The following is a 15,158-nucleotide window of genomic DNA, read 5'->3' on the forward strand; positions in this document are numbered from 1 at the left end:
TTCAGTAACCTCCCAACCACTACCTGTTATCAAACCTAAGCCTGTACCTGTCACAGGGATTGATTGTAAGTCACCACCATCGACGTCGGTATGGCACGAAAATCTATACTTAGTTTTGTTGGTTTTATGGTTTAGAGCAGGGGTTCTCAACTTCTCTTGATAATGGGCCGCATTTTAACAGCAAAAGACGCTGCGGGCCGCAAACAATATTACCTATTGTATTCATGGGCTACTATTAAATATACAAAAAATTTTAATTTATTAGGTAAAACTTCAAAAAAAAATTTCAAATTTTTCTGCAAACCCCATGAAATTGTTGAGCTGTCTTCAAAGACGATGCAAAACAAACTTGAGTCAATTCCGACCAGAAGAAGCGGAGTTATGTGAGTTTTTCGATGATAATCCTCGGATTATCCGTGATTGGTGGATAATCCGGTAATTTTTTTTTGAAATTTTACCTAATAAATTAAAAATTTAATTGGGCCTGCGGAGTCCTATGCTTGTTGGAATTGAACCTAATTTGGTGTGAAGCGTTTTTTAGGGTAACCTGACAATTTAATAAGTGAATGGCTGGAATACGGTGTAGTGTGGTGATTATTGTTTCTTCGTGACCTCACTAATTGTGTTGATTACCCGCATCTTAACCTGCCTATATATATTGAGTGCTTTATGTACCGCGTTTAGTTGCTTGAGTCTTCATTTAGTTCATAAAAACCAAACTTGCGTTGAGGTCGTAGTACGTTTTCAGTACAATTTTATTAACCAAACGAACGTTGTTGTTTTTTCCTTAAAAGACATGGCTGCTTACAACGAGAAACTCATCCGCGTACCAGTGTTGGAAGTGTTACCACGTGCGGTGGATTCGCAGAAGGTTTTCAACCATCGGAAGCGTATGTTGGAGAGCTATATTGAAGCCGTTGAGCAATCAAGAAATGCCGGTCCCGCATCGTCTGGGAGTGGGTCGGATTCACCCGCACTTTCCGCCATCAATAAGATCGCTATTATGGGTGGATACATGTCTGCTGAGATATTTTCGTATATCGAAGATAAGGAGAACTACCTTGAAGCAATGGAGAAATTGAAGAAGATGTATGTCAAAAAGAACAATACTATTTACGCTCGTCATAACCTCTCGGCCAGAAAACAAATGACGAGTGAGAGCGTATCTGAATTTGCACAAGAATTGTTAACATTGGGCAAGAAATGCGAGTTCAAGCAGGCTACCGCAGAAATGCATTTGGAAGAATCTGTACGCGATGCGTTCATTTCTGGATTGCGATCAGCAAATGTACGTCTTCGTCTTCTGGAACACGAGGAACTATATTTGGATAAAGCGCTTCAAGTTGCAGACACTATGGAGAAAGCAGAGTGCTTCTCTCGTTCATATGAGACCACCGCTACTGTGAATAGCATGGCTCACATAGATTGCGCATCCGCACACATTGCTGCGAATAATGGTGCGAGCGAGATCGCTAATGTGAATAGCGTGGCTCGCATGGATTGTACCACATCTTCGAATAATGACGTAAGTGAAGTCGCGGTAGTCCGTCGTCAATCGTCGAAGTGTATATTTTGTGGTAACAGTCACGTTTTAGACCGTGCCCTATGCCCTGCTCGGTACGTGAGGTGTTTCAAGTGCCAAAAGCAAGGACATTTCAGTAAAATGTGTCGATCCCAAGTATTGAAAACAGCTGCGTCTGTCACTGAACTTCGAATCTCGTCCATTCTTGCATCTAATGGCTGTTCCTCGCTGTCCAACACTACTGTGCCCGCTTACATTCGTAAAGCAAAGTTGCGTGCCTTACTGGATTCTGGAGCTTGGGAAAATTACATGGATTCTAAAGTAGCCCCTTCGCTTGGGTTGAAAGGCAGAGGACTGCAAACCATGATCAAACTCGCTTCAGGACAATTCGCCGCCGAAGTCAACGGTTTCGTTTGTGTTCCTGTGGATTTGGGTAATCGAATATATAAGTCTGTTCGGTTCGGCGTTCTCGACGATCTTTGTTGCGATTTGGTTCTAGGCCATAATTTCTTCGGAAAGCATAAAAGAGTTGTTTTTGAATTCAGTGGCGACGGAGATCTAACCATCAACAGCGGCAGAGCAAGTGGCGGTGGCGATGGGATGGTCACAAGTGAAAGCGTTGACGGGAGCGCTGATACAGCAGCAGCAACTGATACCTGTAATGTGATAGCTGCTAAAGTGGATGAGACGCCGTGTATTTTTCGGTTTGTAGATGGAAACTTGAAGCCCTTCGCTACCAAGTCCAGAAACTACAGTAATGATGACAAGGTGTTTATACGTGACGAAGTCTCAAAACTTTTGGAATCTGGAGTGATTGAACCTTCCTCGTCCCCGTGGAGAGCTCAGGTATTGGTGGTAAAGGACTCCAGACACAAGAAGAGATTGGTCGTTGATTACTCTCAAACAATCAACCGCTATACTCCGCTAGATGCGTATCCGCTTCCTAAGATTGAAAACGTCGTAAATGAAGTAGCTCGAGGTAAATGGTACAGTGTGATAGATTTGAAGTCCGCTTACCATCAGGTACCTCTTGGAAGTAATGATAAGCCTTTTACTGCATTCGAAGCTTGTGGTCGTCTATATCAGTTTTGCCGGCTTCCCTTCGGAGTCACTAATGGAGTTGCTGCGTTTCAGCGCTTTATTGACAGATTTATAGAAGGCAACGGACTGAAAGGCACTGTCGCTTATCTAGACGACATTACCATTTAAGGCGATACAAAGCAACAGCATGATGAACGTTTGGAAGCTTTTATAACCGCCGCGAAGGTTTGTGATCTAACTCTGAATGTTAACAAGTGCAAGTTCTGTGTTAAGGAATTGTCCATTTTGGGACACCTCGTCGCTCACGACTCCATAAAGCCTGATCCTGCTCATTTGAAGCCTCTAGTTGACTTACCTGCGCCTTCTGATGGCAAAAGTTTGAAACGTTGTCTGGGAATGTTTTCTTACTACTCGAAGTGGATATCGAATTTTTCCGGTAAAATTGGTCCGCTATGTAACAACGATTTGACATTTCCTTTAAGCAGCGAAGCCTTGATGGCATTTCGGCAATTGAAGAACGATCTCCTACGGTCAAGTCTCGGCTGTATTCTGGAGGATAAAGAATTTACCATCGAGTGTGATGCTTCTGAATTCGCCATTGCTGCAATACTCAGCCAAAGAGGGGGGCCGGTAGCGTTTGCGCACAGAACGCTGAACAAGCATGAGAAGAGGTACGCTGCCGTAGAAAAAGAAGCAGCTGCCATTATTGAGGCAGTACGTAAGTGGGGATATTTACTTCATATAAAACCGTTTACCTTGATCACGGATCAAAAGGCACTTTCCTTCATATTCGCGAAATCTCATCGCAGTAAGATAAAAAATACAAAATTGTCCTTGTGGAAACTCGAATTAAGTGCATTCAAATACCGCATCAAACATCGACCAGGTAAAGACAACGTAGCCGCCGATTCGATGTTGAGAGTTTGTGCCTTTACAGGATCGAGCTTACGGAATATTCACGTAACACTGTCGCACCCAGGAGTGCGACGGATGATGCACTTCGTTCGAGCTAAATGTTTACCTTTTTCCACAGAAGAAATAAAAAAGGAGATCCAAGATTGCCCAGAATGTGCTGAAATTAAACCTCGATTTTTCAGACCAGCAGCTTATACTCTCGCCAAAGCTATTAAGGCATGGGATCGCGTGAGTATAGATTTCAAGGGACCAGTCGCTGGAAAGCGACCTTATTTGCTCGTTGTAATCGACGAATTCAGTCGTTTTCCTTTCGTCTTCCCATGCGCCGATATGACGTCGCAGACTGTTATTAGCTGTTTATCGTCATTGTTCGCTTTGTTTGGATTACCTGGCTATGTACAATGTACATAGTGACAGGGGAAAGTCTTTTCTCTCTAAAGATGTCCACGATTTTTTGATCTGAAAGGGTGTTGCGACCAGTCGTACCACTCCTTATCACCCTACGGGTAACAGTCAATGTGAGCGGGCTAATCAAACGATATGGAGGTCAATTAAACTTTTACTCGCATCTCACAAATTGCCAGAGAGCGCTTGGGAAGTGGTGTTAGCATACGCCTTACACTCCATAAGGCCATTATTATGAACTGCCACCGGAGTCACTCCGCATGAACGTTTCTTTTCATTTTGTCGTCGATCGATGCACGGTCAATCTATTCCAGATTGGATGATATCCAGCAAAGATGCGCTCCTGAGGAAATTTGTCCGAAATAAAAGCGATCCTCTCTGCGAATATGTCGAACTCATTGAAGTAAATCCAAAGTATGCTCTCGTAAAGCGCCGAGACGTTGGTGAAAGTACGGTATCTATGAAAGACCTTACTCCGTGCCCTCCTCGTGAACGAACAGATCCTTGCGTTCAAAGTCCGAAACTGAGGAAGATATGGAGATTCAGGAGCGTGAGCCTGAACAAGTGGTTGAAGAATCGATTCAGTCAGTTAAGAAAGAACGCACGAACACCGATTCTCATATAGATCGGTGTTCGTGCGTTCTTTCTCAACTGACTGAATCGATTCTACAACCACTTGTTCAGGCTCACGCTCCAGAATCTCCATATCCTCCTCAGTTTCGGACTTTGAACGCAAGGATTCTGTTCGTTCACGAGTAGATCGACGGAGAGATACTGCACCGTGATTGGTGGATAATCCGAGAATTATCTCCGAAAAACTCACGTAACTCCGCTTCTACTGTTCGGAATTGACTCAAATTTGTTTTGCATCGTCTTTGAAGACAGCTCAACAATTTCATGGGGTTGGCAGAAAAATTTGAATTTTTTTTGAAATTTTACCTAATAAATTAAAATTTTCAATTGGACCTGCGGAGTCCTATGCTCGTTAGAATTGAACCAAATTTGGTGTGCAGCGTTTTTTAGGGTAACCTGACAATTTAATGAGTGAATGGCTGGAATCCGGGAAAAAAAGTTATTTTTGAACAGCCCTACTGTGTATAGGGGAGATGTGGTACCGATGGATCACTGGGACCGAAAATACTTTGAAAATTCTCTATGATAATTCCATGATGACACTCCGTGAACTTGTCTACAACTGCATGCTGGCTAAAGCTTTTCTCACATACAAAAAATTCGACGTGCACGAGCTATGGGGTCTCTCATAGATGATTTTTGTTTTAGGGGGTGTAAACTAAATTTAGATCGACATATACATTTTTCTTTGTAACCTTCAACACGAACAAACCAGCAATCATTTTTATTGTGAAGTGTAGGGCTTGTATCAGGCTATATAATGGCACCTATTATGTTTTCAGTACTTTCCTTGAATGGACTTTTTTTCGATTCATGTATAAAATTCGTAGAGTGGGGACCGATGATACAATAGTCAAATGAAGCAAAATAATCATGCATACTAATCATGAAACAAATGAAACATGCCTATACGTAGAGAAAATCTTTATGTAATAATTGCATATGATGTTTTATCGCTATAACGAGGTATTTGGAAGTCACACTGTCGATTTTCGGGCAATATGTATGCACCCTCAAATTCATATGTCCGAGCCTAAATCGAAACGTGATTTTATGACAACATTTGAGTTGATATTTATTCTATTTTTTGACAGTTGCGATCAAACATTCTTCTTTGGCTTGCTGTAGCTTAGATTATAATACTGAGCAAAAAAAGTAGTCACATCTGAGTTTTTTAGGGTATATGTGTCATAGGTCCCCGGGTCGTGTGCCATTGGACCCACCGGGTGGGGACTGATGATACGTTCGAGCAACAAATTTTGGACGTCCATAAATATTTTTTTGAAAAGACGGATATTCATGCATATGTGCGCGATAGGTAGAGCTTGTATCAAAGTGCTGAGCCAGCAAAAGATCCGCTGTTTTCGGCTGAACATTTCGGGGCCAGCGATCATTATCCAATTTTTGATCCATCGGTACCACATCTCCCCTACCTATTTCGCATACTGATAAATGCGTTTAGACTAGGGCTGTACACTAGGGCGTCAACATACAATCAGAATCACTTCACGCGATATTATGTCAGTTATTCAGTAACCTCCCAACCACTACCTGTTATCAAACCTAAGCCTGTACCTGTCACAGGGATTGATTGTAAGTCACCACCATCGACGTCGGTATGGCACGAAAATCTATACTTAGTTTTGTTGGTTTTATGGTTTAGAGCAGGGGTTCTCAACTTCTCTTGATAATGGGCCGCATTTTAACAGCAAAAGACGCTGCGGGCCGCAAACAATATTACCTATTGTATTCATGGGCTACTATTAAATTTAGGCTATTGTAGTCTATTATCCAGTCGTATACGGGCATTTATGCATTTTTATATTCATTATAAAGCATTAATGAACATTGGACAGCGTTCGTAAGTTTGCAGCTGCTGCTTGTGAGAATATGTATCTTCTAGCGGGGGATGTAAATCCCTTCATGGAGCGTGCATTACATTCGTTGCCAAGTCGGTATATGCAACTTCAAATCCTTCCACCAGAGAGCCGAACTCTTTGTTCCAATGCGTGGGCGAGCATGTATAAAATGACCATAACCTTTGCGTTACAGAGGCCATTATCACATTGAGCTCTGAGTGATATGAGAACAAGTCTGATGTTTGGGGTCATTTCTGAGCAAACCAATCAACCCTTCTCATTTCCGTCCATATGCCTGGGGCCCTGCACCAATAGTTACAGAAGTCAGCTTTGTCGAATTGATATTTTTCGCTGGTATTCGCAAAGTATGTTACGGTTTTACTGAAATCACACCTTCTATATCATATTTCTTGGGTATAGCGATATTCAAAGCAATTTTAAACGATGCGTCTGAACCGTCGTAGGCAATCTCAACAACCGTTTTGCAGCGAGTCAAACACTTTTTAAAAGTGTAGGCCTACTACGTAGCGGAATTCTCTTGAACCATAGTCCAGCCGAACAACGATTCAAAACAATAACAATCTGAAATAGAGCATATATCAAGAAACTAGAACACATTAAAGCAGTGGTTCTCGTACTTTGTTTACACACGCCCCCCCCCCCCAACCTTTTTTGGTAGGGAAACAATTCGTGCCCCCTTATCCTCATATAACAAAATGCAACCAGAATGCTAGCAATACAAACGGCTAGTTTCATGGCATGGAAGGTTATGGCCGTTGATTAGAGAATTCTCAAATACGAAATTGGGACTATACACAAGAGAAAAGCTATGAATTTGGGATGAATTGCGGGCAGCGTGCAGCGCGATTTTTTTTTTTACAGTTGACCGCAGCTTCGCGCCCCCGTCAGATGCGTTCACGCCCCTAAGGGGGCTCGCCCCCAGTTTGAAAGATGTCGCGGGCCGCAAAATATACGTCTGCGGGCCGCGGGTTGAGAACCCCTGGTTTAGAGTGTGTTTTCCGGCAGCTTGTGCTCTGATAGTGCTGACGCGAATTTACCGTCCCGTTTTTTTGCATGAATTGATCTAATTTATGCGCTATATCGTTGGCATTTCGAGTTATTGTAAATGTGCAAACTTTATGGTAGCCGAAGAAAACACATAGAAATCTTTGATGTCGCTGAAACGATACCTCGAAAAATCTTTATAGAAAGGAGACGGATGACGAGGCTCACAAATGTCCGTGAGATGGATCGTTATCAATGTACAATTAGAAACTGCCACGCTCAAGGTACTTGACCTGCATCGGTAAGGACCAGGCATAGTTATTCTTTGCATTTTTCAGCTTTTATTTTGGTAGTTTTGGAATTGCCATGAATCAATGTTTATTTATTGACTCGAATTTACCATAACGTTTTGGAGAGCGAATTACCCCAATTGTAGGATATCTATCAAGGAGTATGGATACGGAGGCCTTTGCACCATATACATTAGACTCCAGATAACCCGGACAACCGCTTTATTCGGCTAAAATGATTACGAACAGAACAAAAGTGAGAGTTCGGACAATTATCCGTTTCATTCGAACACTGCCTCAAAATTTTTAGCTTTTGGTTATGACCAGTGGTTCCCAACCTTTTTCGATGTCGGGGCCAAATTTAGAATTTCAGACTACGGTCGGGGCCGCACGAATACCAGGGCAATGAAACGGACCCAAAATAGTCATCAAAATATAAAAATTGACATTGTTCGGACCAATCGCTCGAAGCCATTGGCCATTGTTATGGTCATGGTGTTGCTGCGCTCTATTGGTCAGGGCAATCGACCTTTGGTGGCTATTTCGGAGCAGTTTTATTGCCCTGGCGAGATTTCAATTCGTATTTTTGGAATCAGTACGACAGTAGCTTTCAAATTATTCGGGCGCTTGGATCGTGAGCTGTAGGACTACCAATTATGTTGCTCTTGGGGACATTTAGTGAGTCAGCTTTCATTGCCTAAACGCGCGAAGCGCGAAAATTTTTTGTAATTCATAATTGAATTGGTCAATATGATCGGGAATCGCATATATATTGCTATCAATTATTTTCCTCTCTCTGCTCATGTAATCAGTTTTACAGGTAGAGCCGAGGGAGGTGTGTTTGAAAAGGTAGGACCCCTCAATAATAATTAAACATCTCCGGGCGTATATCTGTTGGCAGGAACGAAAGAGCACTTCGTGACCCCCCTCCCACCCAAAAAACTAGGGTGAAAAACCTACCCCTATCACCTTGTTCGCTTTTACCGCGAAATTAGCTGTACCGTTAAGTGAGCCAGCGCCAAGCGCGAAATTTTCGATAATTTATGATAAAATCGGTCAATATTATTGGAAATTGCATATATATTGCTATCAATTTCTTGTCCTCGCTGCTCACGTAATCATATTTAATGTAGAGCTAAGTGAGGTGTCTTGGACACTGTAGAACCCGTTGGTATGACCCCGTAACATGATGTTATTTCGTGACCTCCTGTCTGCTATATCAAAAAATATAGAATAGCCCAAACGTAGGCTACTAAACTAAGAGACGCACACTATTTCAAATTGGTATTTCTTCACTGGAATATAATTTGTTCCTGCGGTATGATATGTGTCTTGTGAGGTTCATATTGCCGAGAGAGTATTTTGTATAGATAACGAAGCTTCGCTCAGCATAAGGGCAGTCCTTTACGGCCAAGGTTTCTCGCTGCCAATCGTTCTGACACACTTCTTGGAGTCGCATGTTACATGGCGTAAAACTTGATATGTCTTGGTGCGTCGTGGCACGGTAATGGCAAACGCCGATATGCCCATTTCGATAAATATATTTTTTGGGGGGATGAGTACCCAAAAGTCAAGATATTTGGCCGCATGAAATCACGCCTAGAGTAAAAAGATGCACAAATGTTCAAAAAATACTCTATAATTTATGCTTATTCACGAAATAATTTTGAGCCCCCTTTGAACTAGCCCCCTCCCAATTGGAGGGTGTGGCGTGCCGCAGTTATGGTCCTGTCTATACCTATATCTATAGCTACTGCTCGTTCAACTGGAAAGTAAGGGCACATTGCATTGAAACAGCAGCGACGTGACGTTAGCAGTCTACTCACGACTTTCTTGCAATCGTAATTAAAAACTCCAGACTCCAAGCCAAGTACGTGCAAATTTTATTTTTGTCAGTACGCGGTTTCTTAATATTTTGTGGGGGCCGCAAGAAGGCTATCTGCGGGCCGCATGCGGCCCTCGGGGCCGCGGTTGGGAATCACTGGTTATGACGAAGTTAGCACATTCGTTCGTTTTTTTCCACTAGCTGAGAGAATATAAGTGTACGCAAAGGCGATCTATGCAGTGTCAATCGACAGTGAGCTCATAAGCCTCGCCAGCTTGATAGTCGCTTTAAATAGACACATTAGCGTCTGTCTTGCGCAGAATTGTATAGTAAAGTACCTTTTATGGCTACTGCTGTTGAAGCAAATGCGGCATAATCTCGCACGATTATTCAAACTTCGCGACATTGTAGCGTCACAGCACAAAACCCCGTCACAATACAAGATTCGAGGCCCATTTTACGGCGTAGCAGAATAAAATCCAGCAGAATAAAATTTATATTTTCATATTCAGTACCGTGGTATCTTTCATTTTGACACCAATTTCATCAGATTTTGTGACCGGCAATCCAGTTTGAATAGTGCTGTAAATTGCTTCGGATCAAACTGGGACAATGATTTACCCAATCTCTGTGAGCCGTGCGATTTAGTCGTGTTTACACAAATGTAGGACACTGTGATCTAACATCCTAAGCAATATTGTAGATAACTCGTGCACAGAATGAACTGTACACATTAACAGCGTGTTAAAAGAACAAATGCCATTAAATTATTATTTTCACACAAAACAAAAGCAACATATGAATATTTATTGTAAATCAGAGTGACTTCTATTGTTTCTTTCAGATACCAGTTCAGAAATGTGAAGCTTCATCTTGAAATTGACATCGTTCAGTCGAAACGCAATTGCTTAATAACAAATGCGCTGATATATATTGGAGATAGAATTGGAATTTCAGAGCGACATGGTTTCGATTTCGAAGGCCAACTTCCCCTACGTATGTATACCTGCACAGTAGGGCTGTTCAAAAATAACTTTTTTTCCTGAATCTTGCTGGTTACTTGATTAAATCGTTAGGTTGCCTTAAAAAACGACGCATACCAAATTTGAATTCATTCCGACAAATATTCGCGGGTTACGTAGAGTTTGAAAATTTTGGATTTGCCCAAAAACGCAAAAAAAAAATTTTCTCAAATTTTTTTGCCAACCCCATGAAATTGTTGGGCTGTCTTCAAAACCTATGCAAAACAAATTTGACTCAATTCCAAGCTGTAGAACCGGAGTTATTTCAGTTTTTATTCGAAAATTCTGGGATTATCCTTGATTGGTGGATAATCCATGAATTATCACCGAAAAACTGGAATAACTCCGCTTCTACGGCTTGGAATTGAGTCAAATTTGTTTTGCATAGTTTTTGAAGACAGCCCAACAATTTCATGGGGTTGGCAAAAAAATTTGAGAAAATTTTTTTTTTGCGTTTTTGGGCAAATCCAAAATTTTCAAACTCTACGTAACCCGCGAATATTTGTCGGAATGAATTCCAACTTGGTATGCGTCGTTTTTTAAGGCAACCTAACGATTTAATCAAGTAACCAGCAAGATTCAGGAAAAAAAGTTATTTTTGAACAGCCCTACTGCACAGTGCTCAGGTTTGTTCCAAGTTTTCCATATGCAGATACGAATTTTCTGACGAACTGTTTGTAGTTGGGTGCTTTATGATCATCTAATAAGTTTTATTTACTACATCTTAGGAGAAATTCCATGAATTGAACTCCTTCTTAATATGAAATTGGAATCTTCCATCCGTATTCGAATCTGAAATCTATCAAAGATACCAGATTTAAGCTTCTCGTTTATAGGAATACCAGTTATACCCACTCTGTTGACTCGGCGGGTAGAAGTCCCAGGAAATGAGACGCATACGAGTATTGTAGTTAAGCTTTTCAAGGACAAATTTTACAGCTTCATACTGCTCTTTAATCTTGGTATAATGACCAAAAAATACAGGAGAATATGTATTTCCGTTGTGCAAAATTATAATTGTTAGGCTTGACAAACTGCTTTTTTGTCAAACAAATATTTCAGGTCACGTTAATATTAATAGAATGACTATGAGAACGACATGCGGGTTCTTCATAGTCAATTATCTATTTATACGCAGTATAAAATAATAAACAACTACGATTTTATTCCTACTAATTGAAATAATCAAGCATAAATACAGTAATTTTGGGCTTTTTTAGGGGCATAAGTATATTCTGAACAACCTGGCAAAACTGATGTGATATTCGTAATCAGCAACCTCGAAACCACCAGAAACGGCTCTCAGATGTTCTGCCCAATTTTTCTTCATTTTGTTGGCCAATGTTATCGATACCTGAAAGTATCTTATGTCGTGCTAATGTAGAACTCACGAAATCATCACGTAGTTACGATATTTTCTTTTCACGACTCCTATATGACTCTAAAAGGCGAAATACGAATAATGAGGCATTATTTTCGAATTTTATTGGGTCCGCATCATCTTAGGGAATTTATATCTGGTGAACTCGGGTCAACCAACAACATGGTGTCATGTGACCATTTGGTTGATAATAATGATGACATTTATTCCCCAAACCAATAAATCTTACGAACCATTTCATATCATTCTCGAGCTTTGATGTCTTACCATACAATTGTCTTCACTTAGGCTGATTGTACGACAATGCGTATTACTGTTCTTTTACAAAAACAGATTTATGCTGATAGTGAAAGAACCCATATGACTGAAGTGCTTCATAAACTTGGTAAGTTACTATTCGGTTTCCCTGAGTTTTCAAGCGAATAAAATTCAGTTCTGAAATACCAGACATGTCAATAATTGGCGTGGGGACTATTCCCATTTGGAACTGTTGTGGAAAGCGAATTTGGAATCGGTAAAAAGTTAGGATCAATCCAAATTGATCCAAGGGCGACCAAACGTTGCACAGTTGTTTAAAATGGCGTATATGCGGTGGTGCGGAGCATGGACCGGAGCCGAATTGGATATCCGGCCGGATTTTTTTCAATTTTGGCCGGACTGGATCGGAGCCGGATCAGTACTTTTTTGATAAGGTCAAAATCTTTATGGATAAGCATAACTTTTGTAACCAAATAACCACCAACCAACAGCACACAAGTAACCGCCAAGCCAGTGCGAAAAGAAACGATCCATATTTTTTAATTCACGGAGCCACCGTACCGTGTTGGGCCGGATTTCCGGCAGGACTTTTTCATTTTTGAACGGAGCCGGATCAGTGCCGGATCAGTACTTTTTCCTGATACGGCCGGAGCCGGATCGGAGCCGGACCAGAGAATTTGTCGATCCGCTCCGCACTAATATACGGGCGTATCTACGAGGTCGTCGTCTCAAATACCGAAAGATATGAGACCAACATTTTAGTGAAGTAAACGAGAGCATCCAATAGGTGTAGGATCTTTCATCGCTATCAATGTAATGATGACATGAGACAGTCAAATTCCCCTCATATAAAACCTGGAGGATGATGTGGCATCTCTGAAAGTCGACAAAATGAATCGCCAGTAGTATAGTACTCTTGCCAGGGGAATATAGACACTCTCCCGCATGATATCTCAAAAACAAATATCACAATGCGTTGTGAAGACAACATCCACAAGATTATTTGCTCTGATTACGCAAAATTCACATTGGTGCGACAAAAGATATCGCCTAATATAATACATTTCACTGTATTCCACCTGCGTGGCAATTTATTTTCTCATCGTGGTCCCGTATTTCTAGTGTTGAAAGGATTATATTTGCTTATTATATCACCATCATTTTCACGAGTCTATTTCAATGCCGTTGACTCATTTGGAACACATCTAAATAATTTTTCACTGGTCATCTAAACCTGAGGTATCAAACACCCGACCCGTGGGCATTTTGGAATTTCAAGTAATCCACAATATTCAAGTCCCATATATCTTGTTTAGATATAGGAACTTAAAGTTCACGCTAAAACTACTATTTGAAGAGTTTCTTGGAGGTACAGAACTTCAATATACAATTAAATAGTATATTCATATTGAAATGAACCCGAATATTTTCGGCTGACACTCGTCAGGGGTAATCGTCAGCAACTAGTAGAGAATTGGAAAGAACATTGTATATCAACAATCGTATCACAAAATATGACGTCACCAGCATGAAAGAGAGAGAGTTCAATGTACTATTTTTAGGTGGCACACGAACTCCTTTTGTTGACAGAGTTTTGGTTGGTGTATTTTGATGAAAGTTGATTCCAAGGCACACAAATGGAATTGTGAGCGATCTCGCGCTACGATTCGAAATCGGTCGTCTCGATAATTATTCGCACAAATCGGATTATCCAACAGATGTTTGCCGATGGCAGAATTAATGGCCTATGATCGATCAGCATCAATCTTAAGTGGATGAGTTAAGGGTGAGCTTTTCACTGAGCGTGTTCTGATAAATCTGGGGACATGTTGGTTTATGCGGTCCTGCAGACGTCTTGACGTTCTTCCCACGTAGCCACAATCACAGTGGCACCTATATTCGTACACTACATTACTTTGTTAAAGTGCGGGAAGCATGTCTTTGCGTGTTGAAGGGAGCAGTTGTGTTGTTGTATAAATCACATTGGTTTTGACTGTGTCGTAACTCTTACTGACAGCAGAAATCAATTGTTTTTCAAAGCGGGTGGAAATGGGGCCAATCCAAGGTAGATGGATATAAACATCTTTTATTGTTCGTGCGGTGGGCTCTGTTCGTTTTTCTGCGTTGAATTGCGGTTTGTCAGTTTGCTGACCTTGAAGAAAAACGGTGTCCTAACGGCAGAAACATACAGCGCCATCAGACCAACGGGATCGCAAAGACCATGCATGTACGGACTGCCAAAAACTCACAAAGACAATGTCCCAGTGAGACCTATACTTTCCATGATCGGGTCTGCTCACCATCAGCTGGCAAAATGGCTTATTGACATTTAGGAACCGGTTCGGGAATTGTACGGCACGGAATGTGTTCGCGATTCGTTCACGTTCGCTGGTGAAATACGAAACCTGGATTTGCCGAATCCAGACGTGTTTCTGAGCTCATTTGATATCTCTAGTCTGTTTACGAACGTTCCGCTGCATGAGACTATTGATATTTGTGCCAACGCGCTGTACGGTGGTGAGTTACCACCACCATCAATCCCGCGTAACGTCTTTGTTGAACTTTTACAAGCGGCAACTTGCTCCGTGGAATTTAGCTTTAACGGGGTCATGTTTCGCCAAATATACGGCTTAGCCATGGGTAGTCCCCTGGGACCTATTTTGGCCAACATTTTCGTAGGGTATTACGAGGGCGAGCTTCTCTCCCAGCGTGAGTCCGCCAAACCACTATTGTACCGCCGATACGTAGATGATACATTTGTCATTTTCAGGAATGAATCGGAGTGTGACCAATTTCTCATTTGCTTAAACTCGCTTTACCCGGCCTTGCAATTCACAATAGAAAAAGAACGTAATAACTCATTACCATTTCTGGACGTATTAGTTGAAAAGCGCAATACCAACAAATTTGAAACGTCTGTTTTCAGGAAACCGACATTCACAGGCCAACACCTTCGCTGGAATTCATTCAGTCCTCGGCGCAGAAAAATTAACCTCATAGGC

At 41.4% G+C, this 15,158-nt stretch overlaps 1 protein-coding gene across 1 annotated transcript; it reads left to right on the top strand.

Annotated features, from left to right (window-relative positions):
* Positions 1-796: 796 nt before the first annotated feature.
* LOC145446638 (uncharacterized) lies at positions 797-4,642 on the top strand. Its single transcript, XM_080324989.1, has 5 exons — positions 797-2,501; positions 2,733-2,788; positions 2,837-3,281; positions 4,198-4,337; positions 4,400-4,642. The coding sequence occupies exons 1-5, from the start codon at positions 797-799 to the stop codon at positions 4,640-4,642; spliced, it is 2,589 nt and encodes an 862-aa protein (XP_080181115.1).
* The last annotated feature ends 10,516 nt before the right edge of the window (positions 4,643-15,158 follow it).

This window comes from Botryllus schlosseri, chromosome 9, assembly GCF_051294905.1.
Source record: "Botryllus schlosseri isolate E-star chromosome 9, Bs_hap1, whole genome shotgun sequence".
In the NCBI taxonomy this organism is placed as follows: Eukaryota; Metazoa; Chordata; class Ascidiacea; order Stolidobranchia; family Styelidae; genus Botryllus; species Botryllus schlosseri.